Source organism: Lynx canadensis, chromosome D4, assembly GCF_007474595.2.
Source record: "Lynx canadensis isolate LIC74 chromosome D4, mLynCan4.pri.v2, whole genome shotgun sequence".
Taxonomy (NCBI): Eukaryota; Metazoa; Chordata; class Mammalia; order Carnivora; family Felidae; genus Lynx; species Lynx canadensis.
In genome coordinates, this window is record NC_044315.2 from 74,763,525 (window position 1) to 74,775,975 (window position 12,451).

At 48.1% G+C, this 12,451-nt stretch overlaps 1 protein-coding gene across 1 annotated transcript in view; it reads right to left on the reverse strand.

The window, feature by feature from the left end:
* Positions 1 to 2,602: 2,602 nt before the first annotated feature.
* The window catches only part of TNC (tenascin C), a 95,012-nt gene continuing 85,163 nt past the window's right edge, over positions 2,603 to 12,451 (reverse strand). The window contains exons 23-28 of the mRNA XM_030293782.1: positions 12,286 to 12,418; positions 10,476 to 10,627; positions 9,619 to 9,715; positions 8,215 to 8,376; positions 5,543 to 5,706; positions 2,603 to 3,318 (exon numbers count right to left, since the gene is read on the reverse strand). Coding sequence (XP_030149642.1) covers positions 3,208 to 3,318; positions 5,543 to 5,706; positions 8,215 to 8,376; positions 9,619 to 9,715; positions 10,476 to 10,627; positions 12,286 to 12,418 — 819 coding nt within the window. The 3' untranslated portion in view covers positions 2,603 to 3,207. The remainder of the gene's footprint in view (positions 3,319 to 5,542; positions 5,707 to 8,214; positions 8,377 to 9,618; positions 9,716 to 10,475; positions 10,628 to 12,285; positions 12,419 to 12,451) is intronic.

Genomic DNA, 12,451 nt, shown 5'->3' on the forward strand with positions numbered 1-12,451 from the left:
TTAAATGAAAAGGGAAAAGAGAAATCTTGGAACAAGAGAACCAATCAGCACAGCCCACAGGGACCCCCCCCCCCATACCTGGAGTTGGCCAGGAATAGTGGAAAGGAGAGTGGCGTGGGAGGGTCAAGCTGAGAAAGGGAGAAGGTGGGATCAATTGTCCCAAAGGATGGTGATTTGTGGATGGACTCTGCAGTAGCATTGGAGAAGCCAGCCTCATAGGCTCTTTGCTTTTAATTCCTTGTTCAAGGTTAGAAGCCCCTCTGCAGATATCCAATGGGCAAAGCTCATGTTACGTGTCCCGGCTCCCACAGGGAGGAGGGAAGAGTATCTTCTGTGGCTTCCATGGTGGTGGTGGGAGGCACGAGTAGAAATAATGGTGTAAGGCAAGCAGGCAGCTGTAACAGTGGTGCCCAGGATCCCGGAGTGTGGCCATGTCTGTCAGGGTCCCTGGGAGAGGCAAAAGTTGAGGGACTGTCTCTAAAGGTGTGGGCAATGTGGAGGAGAGCCACTAGGGCTAACACAGTTCCCAGGTCTTGAGAAGCTGAGGTGCAGAGACCATCCTTAGGCCCGAAGGGGCATGTGGGGGGAGCAGTTATCCAAAACCTGGGATGCTGAGTGGAGATGGGCGATGGACTGGCATTGTGCCTCTGTTAGGATGCAAAGAGTCACCCCCCTGTGATGCTATAGGGATGGGGCTGGAAAAGAAGTACCCTGACCCCCTAACTGCCCAGTCTCCTGCCTTCAGTGTCCCAACACTTCCCATTTTGATCTCACCAGAAACCTGAGATATCATTCATGTAGGATGGCTTCGAAGGGTATAAGCTGGGAAAAGGGAGGGGAGCAGACAGAGGAAGGGCAAAGGGAAGACCAGACTCCTCGGAAATTCATTCTCAGTGGGGAGGCAGAAGTGGGCTTGGACTTTGAGGGTGGACTAGAATTTCAGGAGACCTTTTGCGATGGAGGAGGTGGCTGGAACAAAGCCAGAGTCACCAACTGAAGGACGTGGTTGAGGCATGGTGAGCTCATGCTTTGACTAGTATGTGGGCAGTCTGAAACTGACTATGCAGCATTGAGTGTCTTGGCCTTCCCATCCCCATATGGGGGTATCTACCACCTTCCCAGGGCCAAGGTCAAGGACTCCCATGTGATGGGGATTCTTCACCAACCGGAATTTGATTCTGGTGTGGCTTCTGGGAAGTACCTTATCAGCTTAGTTATATCTGTATTTGGGGGAGGGGCTAGGACTGGGGCTCAGAGCCTCCCAAGGGAGCAGTCAACAGAGGGTTAAGCCTCCCTCTTAAGGCCTGATTGTTATAGGGAGCCCGTTTGTTGGGGTTTACACAGCAAGGCAAGCGTTGCTATGGCAGAATTGCAGGCAACAAGTCTTATGATCGGGAACTTCCAGTTGTGTATATAACACGATGGCATTTATTAAAGCAAGATAAACTCAGCAGCAAAGGATCTGGCCTGAGCCATGAATTCTTCTCATCCTCGCATCTGAGCCATCACATTCCATTTGAATGAGGCCTATCAGCCCAAAGGTTTTCATTAAATAAGTCCATTTGCTGAAAATCTCTGAGAGGATCAACTGGGAGTTGCTCCCCACCCCCCCCCCCAACTTACCATGTTTTAAAAGACAAATGTGTAATGTGTGGTTCTGACTCGATATTTGCCAAGTACAAACAGATCTGCTGTGCTGGGCAATGAGTTCCTTCCCCCACGAGATGCATTCAGGCCGAGGCTGGGGGACACCGGACTCTGATTGGGGGAGAAGGAGGTATTCCTAACAGACATTCTTTCTAGTTCTAAGACCTCAGCGTTGTAGGAAGGATCCACCTGAACTTCCCCACCCTCAATCGTTCTGTAACGTGTACCCATAGTGCGCATTTCCTCAGGGAAGGAGGGATGTTCACCGGGGTCCTGAGTGAGGGCAAGAACTTTGAAACCTGAGCTGAAATCCTAGTTCTATGATTAAGTGGGTAGGTAGCCATGGGCAAGTCGTTACACTTCTGTGCACCCTGTCATAAAACAGTGATAGCAGAGACAGCTAACACTTAGTGGCATTTAATATACACCAGGCACCATGGTAGGGGCCTCATCTGGATGATATCATTTATTTTTTCGTAGAAATGCTATGGAGAAGTGTGAGCAACTGTACTTTACTCATTAAGAAACTGAGACACAAAGAGGTAAGGGAACTAGGGGATGGTGCAGCCAAGGTGTGAACACAGGCTGTCTGCCTTTGGGCATCTTGATCCTTGCTACATAACAGTTGTCACCTCATCTATATCATGGAAGTTTTAGCAGGCTACCTTAGACGGTGGGTATAAGAGAGCCTCTGTGAGAGCACAAACCATTAGTCTTGAAAATGTTGAGTAAGAGGCTGAATCTTAAGTGGTAACCTTTTCCCAACTTCGCTCAACTTTGTTCAAAAAGGTGCTTTCCTCTCCCCCAGCCTGTAGCCTCCCACCTTTCCTTCTTCCTCTCTGACTTGACCACCATCCCTCCTCACCTTTCCTCCGTCTGTTCAAATATGGCTTTGGTGGAATTCAGGCTCAACAACGAAGGGCAAAACAACAGCGAAATTTAAAAGTACTTGTGCTTTTATTAAAAAAAAAATACAATCAGGTACTGTCCAGATGTGTTTTGGAAAGGAAGATCTCTTTAAAAATCCTTAGTTTTCATCATCATTATTATTATATTAATCATATTAATCATATCCTTAAAATCGAAACAGTATTGCTTTTCTGGTTTTTGCTGTATGAAATGTAAAAAAAAATTGGGGACGGCCTCCAATGACACACACTGAATCGTTGCGGACAAAAATAATGATAATTAATTACACAGCTTTGTGTAAAATACAGCTGGTTCTAACACCGACTACCACTGTACAGCCTACCCCTCTCCCATTTCCAGAGCCACCCAAGAGAAGGACAACCACTGTGATACTGTCACTGGAAAATTTTTTGCTGATTCAAACAACAAAACAGAAACCTGTGGAGATCATTGTCTTTGGTGCGAAGGAAATACTCGCAGGGTAGGTGAGGCGGGTGCTTCCGCCATTGGCCCCGATGATTCATGGTCAACTTTAACTCCTGACAAATACCCGGGTGTGGCTTGATGGTTGGACTGGTTGTGTTGATACTTTGGTAAAATTTGCTTCTTTCTCTGGGCCCTACTCCTCTCTCACCCAGTTGTCCCTGGAACTTACGCCCGTTTGCGCCTGCCTTCAAGGTTTCGGAAATTGCTGGGTCTCAACTTCATCTCAGCAAACTGGATTGAATATTCGTGGCCCTTCCAGTGGAACCAGTTGACACCCTGTAAAAGAGAGGAGACCTCCAGATGGGTTTCCAATAGGCAAGGTGTTCATTGATCATTGCTGCTTAGTTGATGGAACAAAAGGAGTTCTGTTTCAACCTGACCATGTGGTAGTTCATAGCTGTCTCTTGCCTATCTGTCTATTGGTCTGTGTAGTGAAAACTTCAAAGGAGTTGGCTGAATCTGACTTAGTTTTTAAGTTTTTAAAATTTTAGTCAGAAGTCACCGGCATTGGCATTGAGCTTTGAGCTGCCATTGTGAAACAAAATGGTGGCTGATGAGACTTCCCATGGGTAGGAATAGACGCTGAAGGAATTTAGGTCGTGATTGGAAGTTACAGAACTGAGTAGCTATATGCAGGGGAGTCTCTAATTCATGGGATTCTCATGGAGTATTTTAATAAGGGCTTGTATGGAATGGCAGAAAGAGCACAGGTGGAACACAAATTGTACAACCTGACATAGAGAGTTCAACCTCAACGCTCTTACTTACATACAGAGTTCAAGCTCAGGGCTCTTACTTGAGGCATAAGTGGTCTTAAACAAATCATCAAAACTTTCTGGGACTCAGTTTCACTATCTTTTTTTTTTCCTCTTAGGGTCTGATAGTGCCATCCTTGAAAGGGTGCTATGAAAATTAAATGAACTTGTAAAGGAGTGATTATAGTACCGGGCACATTGCAGGTGCGAAGTAAATATTACCTCCCTAATCTCCACTAGGGAGAAATATCCTTGGAAATTTGGCCAAAGATTTTTCTTTCTCAAGAAAAGATTCTATTTGTGTCTGGGCCTCCTAATTCCATGTTTGACTCTTCCATACAGTCTACAGATGGTAGAGTCTGCCCTCTTCCCACTAGGGGAGGGATGTCTGCTTCCGGGAGTGCTCCTGTGAGGCCACCACCGCATTCTCTGACTCCTCTTCTCTCTCTCTTTTTTTTTTTTAAATTTAAATTTACTTTTGTTTTTTTATTCTCAAGTTAGTTAACACAGAGAGTAGTCTTGGCTTCAGGAGTAAAACCCAGTGATTCATCTCTTACGTGTGACACCCAGTGCTCATCCGAAGGGTGCCCTCCTTAATGCCCATCCCCCATTTAACACCCCCTCCACCCCATCAACCCTCAAGTTTGTTCTCTGTATTTAAGAGTCTCTTATGGTTTGCCTCCCTCTCTGTTTTTATCTTATTTTTCCTTCCCTTAGGTCACTCAGGGAAAGACAGATATCATCTGATTTCACTCATATGTGGAATTTTAGAAACTTAACAGATGACCCCTCTTCTCTTTAAGCTACGTAGGGCTGTGAGGGGACATGGAAAAGTTCATGGCTGGTACAATGAAGCAAAAAAAAAAAAAAAAATTGAGACACTATGTGATTCTAAGTTTTTGGCATTCACTGTATCAGGCAGTGTCTGAATCTGACAGGGAGGTGACATTTGGGAAAGGCTGGCTCTCCCCATGGGCGAATGCGTCTGTGACTACCCAGTCATGGTAAAGCACTGCCGCCTGATAGCTTGGGCTTTGCGCTGCCCTTCCTCTGCCCTCCTGCTTCCCTCTGACGGAGGCACAGAGCTGGAAATGAGCCCTCCTCATTCTATCCTGGAGACTGAGGCCACAGAGGGAGAGTGACGTCACAGAGTCCACGCAGCTGCCAGAGCTGGGGCAGGACTCGCATAACTCCTTCGTGGACCTTTTCCGTCAGCTCGTTCTTCTTCCAACAGTAGATGGGAAAGAAAGGTTTCCTTTTGGGCAGGCAGCTTTTGGGTTGTTCCCCCCCCCCCCCAGAAAGATTTTGTATTGTCCTGGTGGTAGGGGACAAAGAAATAAAGGTGGTGGAAAAAGGCTCCTATGGAAGCATCCTTGAGGCAACATGAGAAGGTGGAAAGAGCACCCTGCTTCTTTCACCCCTGCTTCACCTAGACAGCCTGCATTTTATCTGCTTTCCTTCTGGGCCACAGACCAAGGTTTTGTCTGAGGAGAACATTCTGTGTTTGGAATCCACATGACTGGTGGTTGTCCCAGGATCTTCATGGGTTAACGTGGACTGCTTCTAGGATTTCACCTGACCCGCAGTGTCCCTGAGGTTTCTCCCTGCTGGGGACAGAGGTGCCACCATTTCCCGGAGGTTGCTGCCCCCTCCCAGTCTCAGCCAGAACTGAGGGGCTGGGGTGCCTGCCTGTCACCCCCAACTGGCTTCCCAAGCCCTGCCCCAGGCACTCGCGGTTTACTCACCTGACTGTGGTTGTTGTCCCCGTATCTCCCCATCAGGTTGACACGGTGACAGTTTTTGTACCAGAAAGCCCCCTTGTAGGACAGGGCACAGTTGGTAATGGCTGAGTCCGTGTCCTTGTCGTAGGTGGAGAAGGATCTGCCGTTGTGGTAAGCCAGGGAGTCACCTGCAGAGAGAAAACAATGGATCTGAGGAATCCCAGCTGGAGTGTCCCTGTGGGCTCCGAAGGCAGAACCGGGGTGGCCACTCAAAGGGCCTGGGGTGGCCTGGCCTTAAAACACTGGACCTGGGATTAGGGTCAAACACGGGGCTGGAGGGGACATGAGGGCTCACTCTGAGGGCTCGCTTCTCCTAGAAGCAGCATAAGGTGGTAGAAAGAAGGTTGTGGGTGGCTTTGGAGGGTCCAGCTTCAAGTCCTGTCCCTTTCATTCCCTGGTGTGATCATGCACACGTCAAGCCTCTTACTAAGCCTCAGTGTTCTCTTCTATAAAATGGAGCTAGCACATTGATTCTATCTGCCTCAGGGTGCTGTTTGGACAATGGATATGAAGGTATATGCTGAATGGGTAGAGTAGTATGTATAATGGCTGTGATTGTTGTGACTTCTGTCACTGTTTTGTATTCCTTTACATAACGGAGCTCAGAGAGTAAGGTGAGAAACCCATGTTTAATAATGGTGCACTCCCCCCAGCAAATACAAGTAGTTATTGCCACCCTGGTAATCAAACCCTTTACATATTAGAGGCCACCAAATAGTGTGTGTATCGTACAGTTATTTTTCACTATTTGTGGGGCCAGTGTTCCCTGATCCTTAGACAAGATGCCCATTTGTACGTAGCACTATCTAGGGATCCAGTTTGTCATTTAATATATTGCATTTTAGGGACATTTAAGTGCCATTTCTTTCTGTGTCCTCGTACTCCCAGCTCTGGCCAACACAGAGCACAAACATATCAAGACAGTGAAACATTTTACCCTGATATCTTGAAGCAAACTACAAAGGGTCTCGGAGGCCTTTTTAATGAGGAAGCTACCAGCAGCAAGTAGGTATGGTAGAAACAAGACGACCTCCTGTGGAGGGCCGGCTGCCATGAGAGGAGGTGGCTTTACCAGGGTCACCTTAGTGAAGGGGTTCTGGAAATGCAGGGAGAGATGGGTGGAGGTCGCATTCCTGCTGCTTAGTGGCTTTGCTTTGCCCAGTGACAATATCCTTCTTGCCTGAAGACACTTCACTCAGAGAGACATTTATTGCCAGGTAATAAAAGGCCAGGAAGGAAAACAATTTTGGCCCATGGGCCTCTCTCCCTTCACTACCACCAGACTGATCTCAGAAGAGTTTGCTCTCTCCTTAGATCCAACCTGGCTCTCAGCAAATCTTTACCTGGAGACACTTCCCATTATGGATGTTTCCCCGAGGGGCTCAGAGAGGTTGGAAACATAGCATAGCTCTGTCTTTTGTGTTTTCATAGATGTAACTGGATGCCACCCCAAAGCAGGTAAGGGTGCTACCGGGGGGTCCTGCCAGCAGACCCCATCCCTCCTTGTTACCAAGCACACTCGTCCGCAGCCAGGCCTGCCCCCCTGGGTACACCTTCTACAAGCTGCTTCACCCCAGGTCAAATCACCCAACTTTTCTGGGCCTCAGTTTCTTCATCTGTGTAACAGCAATATCTTCCTGGAGGAGTTTCTGTGAGAACTGAGGAGGGGTGATGCATGTGGAATATCTGTAGAAGACGCTACCTAGTGGCCTGGATGCGTGTTGCTTCTTTAATTTCTCCTCTACCATAGAGCCAGAAAAACCACACCAAGGCCATTTCAAGTCCATGAAATCTTCAAGATCTGAGCTAGGTTTTGTACCAGAAAGGGAATGAAAGGGCCACTTGAAAGTCAGTGAGCTGGGGCGCCTGGGTAGCTCAGTTAGTTGGGTGACAAACTCTTGATTTCGGGTCAGGTCATGATTTCGAGGTTCATAGGATCAAGTGTCATGTCGGGCTCTGTGCTGACAGTGCAGAGCCTGCTTGGAATTCTCTCTCCCTCTCTCTCTGCCCCTCCCCTACTTGCGTTCTCTGTCTCTCTCTCTCTCTCAAAATAAATAAACACACACAAAAAAAGGCAGTGAGCTTCTGGTCATGAAGGTGTGCAGGCTGAGGCTGGATGACCACGTGGCAAGGATGTCTTAGAAAAGATTCGAGCAGTTAGTGATGGAGAGGATTGTCTGCTACTCAGAGTGTGGTCCGCAGACCAGCAGCATCCCCAAACAGTGGCATCACCAGGGAATCTGTATGAAATGCAGAATCTTGGGGATGTCAGCCCCTGCACATTAACAGGGTCCCCTGGGGTCATATGTGCACAATAAATTTAGATGTACTGGATTAGATGAGTATTTAGGCCTCCAGGAGACTGTTTTTCTGTCCACCTAAAACTGCTATCTAGAAATGGGTATGAAAAAGACATATTTTCTGATTCCCAACCTACTCTGTTCTGGTGACTAAAATATCTAGCCAGCTCTGTTCAGCTGACGTTCTGGATTAGTACCTAATAAGGATTCAGGAATTTTGTTGATCTGATAAGTGGATGGATTAATGAAGCAAGGAGTGATGAGGAAATTAGCTAAAAACACAAGGAAGGCTTTTTGTGGTTCCAGAGACCGGAAGTGTGGCTACCCCATACCTACCTGCGGTCCCGCTGTACCCCTCCACTTTCAGCTTGTAGCGAGTCTTGGCATCTCCCACGCTGAACCTGTCGTAGACGGCATAGGCGGTCTTCCCGTGGTCGCGCAGGTCCACCCGGAGCTCGTACTGCCCTTGGGCTGTGATTTTGTGTAGATTGTCCAGCCCTGTGGAGGACAGGCAAGGGTTACAGAGGCAGCACGAGTGACCGAGGCCATTGTTTCTACTCCATCCACCCCATAGGAGCAGCAAGTTAGGCTCTCGAAAGAGGCTGGTGTCACATAAACCTGGGCTTGCAGTTTGGTCCACTCCTCACTGGCACAACACCGGGCAAAATACAGGATGTTTCTGAGCCTTGGGTAAAATTGGGTTGACATCTTTGTCCTGCCAACTTCCTAGGGCATTGTGAAGATCAAAGTGGAGGTGCCTGGGTGGCTCCATGGATGAAGAGTAGGACTGTTGATCTCGGCTCATGGTTTGTGAGATCAAGTCCTGCATCCCGCTCTGAGCGGACAGCGCGAAGCCTGCTTGGGATTCTATCTCTCCCTCTCTCTCTGCCCCTTCTCCCCTTCTCCCTCTCTCAAAATAAATAAATAAGCATTTTTAAAAAGGATCAAAGGAGATAAGGTGGAGAAAGCACCTTTTCAACTCCCAAGCTTCTTGCAAGAGAGAGGCAATGGTTGCCAGCTGGACAGACATGCTGGGGCCCTGGGCACCAGAGTGCGGAACAGTGTCCTCTATGGGGAGATTGTCTGCAAGTGCGAGCCGCATGTGCGGATGGATGGACGGATGGATGGACGGATGGATGGATGGACGGGTGGATGGATGATGGCATTGTGGTGTTGGTCTGGGGGAATTTCAAGAGGCCGCTCAACTGCTTATTGGCTAGATTCCCGCGGGCACACAGCTTCATCTCTCTCTCCCACGCGCAAAGTGGGGATTTCGAACCTTGCATGAGTGCCACGAGGCTCAAGGATAGACCAGAGGTTTATTTTATTTTGTTTATTTACTTATTTTGAGAGAGAGAGAGAGAGAGTGTGTGTGAGAGAGCACGAGTGGGGGAGGGGCGGAGAGAAAGGGAGAGAGAGAAAATCCCATGCAGGCTCCACATTCTGAGCTGAGCCTGAGGAAGGGCTTGATCTTATGACCGATCCTGAGATCATGACCTGAGCCAAAATCAAGAGTCGGACACTCACCTGACTGATCCACCCAGGTGCCTCAACCAGAGTTTTATTTTTAATGACCTAGAGAATTTAACGTCTTTTCCATTGAAGATTTGCAATTCTGCGTCTACTACCACAGCCACCGTTTCCTCCTAGCTTCCTTCTCTCCCATGGGTTGCTGTTAGGACAAATGACAAGGAGGGCAGAAATGGGCAGTTGGGACACCAACATGCAGGGCTGCATTACCAAGCCAGAATTCTTCTCTGCGGTCCCCAAACCCAGCAGCATAGGCTTTCCAGTTGCGATAGAAATCCTCACGTCCATTCTTGCGTCTCAGGAACACCTATAACATAAGCAAGGAATCAGGGTGCGCTTTAGCTATTGAAAGAAAGGGAAGGAATCTGAGAGGAAGAACATCAGACTGGGAAAAGCATCCTTCCCCAGCTCTGTGCGAAACTAATTTGCTGTGTAACTCTGGGCAGGCCACCTCCACCTGAGAAACAGGGATTAAAAATACCACCTAGCTTTGGGTGATAATGATGTGTCAAGGCAGAGGTTCTAAATGCACCCTCTGGTGTAGGATGTTGCTGGTGGGGGAGGCCATGCACGTGGGTAAGGGGTATATGGGCACTCTCTTCACTCTATGCTCACTTTGGCTGTGAACCTAAAACTGCTCTGAAAAACAAAGTTTATGAATTAAAAAAAATACTACCCAGCTCGAACAGTAATGGGATTGCAAATAATTCATGTGAAACTCTTAGCACAGTGCCTGGTGGTTAGCAAATACTAATTAATCCACATGATAGGCTCCATGACCACCATCATTCTTATGCATCACAGAGCTGTTTGAGGATCAGATGAGATAAATTACAAGAAAATTATTTTCTCGTTGTTTTTTAATCCTCTGTTTCTTTCCCATTCCTTTGTTTAAGAGATAGTTCCTGAGTGTCTCTGTGTGACAGGCACTGTCTTGCAAAACCTCATGCACATTTGGTGTCTGAGTGCATGGGGAGGACCTCCCCCTCCCCCCTCCCACCCCTGCTGAGCCCTCTGCCCCCAAGCTCCGTGACGAGGACTCTGGAGCCTGTTTCGGTGATACTCACGATCCATCCACCCCCATCAGAGGTCATGTCACAGAAGACTTCCAGAGCCTGGGCCTTATCACCATTCAGATAAATGGTGTAGAGGCCAGAGGTCGTGTCTCCATTCAGCATTGCTTGGGAGCAGTCCCTGGGGAATGGGTACAGGAGTCCAACTGCAGGATAAGAAGGAAGAGTGGCCCTCTTAGAGAAGGAGGATTGGGTTAGGGGATTTCAAACTGCCCCTCTACCGTGTATTAGCTAGATGTCTATGAGTAAGCAACTTAACCTCTCTGCGGCTCTGTTCTCTCATGTTCAAGATAAGGATAAAACCCATTTGGTGGGGGTGCAATGAGGCTTTAGAGATTACGGATATAAGGGACCCATCTCAGTCTCTTATATTCATGGAAACCACCAATGATATCAGTGGGAGGAGAACTGAGCCCCTGTGAGGAGCGTGTATCGGGCTGACCTTGATCTACCTCAAGCAGCCAGGCAACACCTGATGAAGACCTAGGTCCTGGCCAGATGGCTGGGTCTTAGGCACCCACAGGTGGCTCACTGTGGATCAGGACACTCTATTGGGCATCTAATAATGATGCATCCCAATCTCTTCAGAGGATTTGGAAGCCAAAGACAAGGATTCTAGTCTTGAACTTACACTTCCTTGTCTTGGGACACTGGAGAAGTCATTTAACTGCCCTGAGCCCGGGAGTCTTAGAGGGACCAAACAAGAATGTCTGGGGAATTTCCAAGTGATGTGATGCAAAAAGAATAAAACTTGATAGACATGGACAATTCTGGAGCTGTGCTTAGCAGGTGGGATGGAGAACTGACGGTCACAGCAGTTCTTTTTTTCTGATCTGACCTCCTCCCTGTACTGCACCTTCACTGGAGGTTGTATCATTAGCTGTTTCCTTGTTTCTTTCCCGGCTCTGGTCTGGGAGCATCTTTAAAGCACATTCAAATTTCTGTGCTCCCAGTACCCGGCATGAGATCTGGCAAAGAGATGATAACTTTCAATTTTGCACCTCCCTCAGTAGATGTGTGCAGATTGACTTGTGGGGAGTGTGAAGGGCCAGAGGCAGCACCGGAATGCACTCTGTGTACCCCACATCCAGGCCTTTCCAAAGGCTGACTCCCCCCTCCCTCAGGAAGGCATGCTTCCTCTTAATTCACCAATGAAATGCCTTGCATGTTCTCTATCTGCCGAAGATAGCCCGTGTCTGTGTTGTAGGGGTGGTTCTCTGGGCCTGGAACATCTGAGCCCAGATCAGACTCTAAGTCATGCTATAGCCTTGAGCAGGTCATTTTGTGTCTGGGAGCCTCTGCTACCCCAACAGAAAACTGGGCATGATAATCCTACCGTCTTGGTGGGAGGACTGCTTTTGATTTTGAATGTGGACAGGCTTTGTAAATGCTGACATGCTGAAGGAGAGAAAAAGGGACACAGCTTACGATGAGCTTTGACCATGGACCACACCCTGGGCTAGGAGATCAAGGTCCTTATGGGGAAGGGATGCTTATTGATCCCATTGCATAGATGAAGAAACTGAGGCTTATAAAATGACAGCAACTTTCCTAAATCACACACGAGCAAGTGGTGGAGATAGGGATTGAATATAGATGTCTCCCTACTGGCCCTCCTTCCTTTTCATAATGAGGTCCTTAACTTCCTGTACCCACATCCATCAGGCTTTCAGGTAGTAGCAAGGCATTGATCCTTTTAAGGGGTTTGATGGAAAAATTTTCTCAGAGTCAGGGGAGAAGAGGAGGGTTGGTCTAGTCTCACAAAGTTTGACCTCAAGACTCAGATATACTCTGAGACTCTTACTCGTGGTAAAGATGGTCTGGACCAGCTTGCTCCTCAGGGGCCCATTCAATGCCTGGATCTTGGCTGTGTAGTGGGTGGATGGGCTCAGCTCTGCCAGGCTATAGGAGGTGGTTTCTGGACCCACAATGACTTCCTAAGGGCAGAAGAGAGAATATAATAGTTTTTG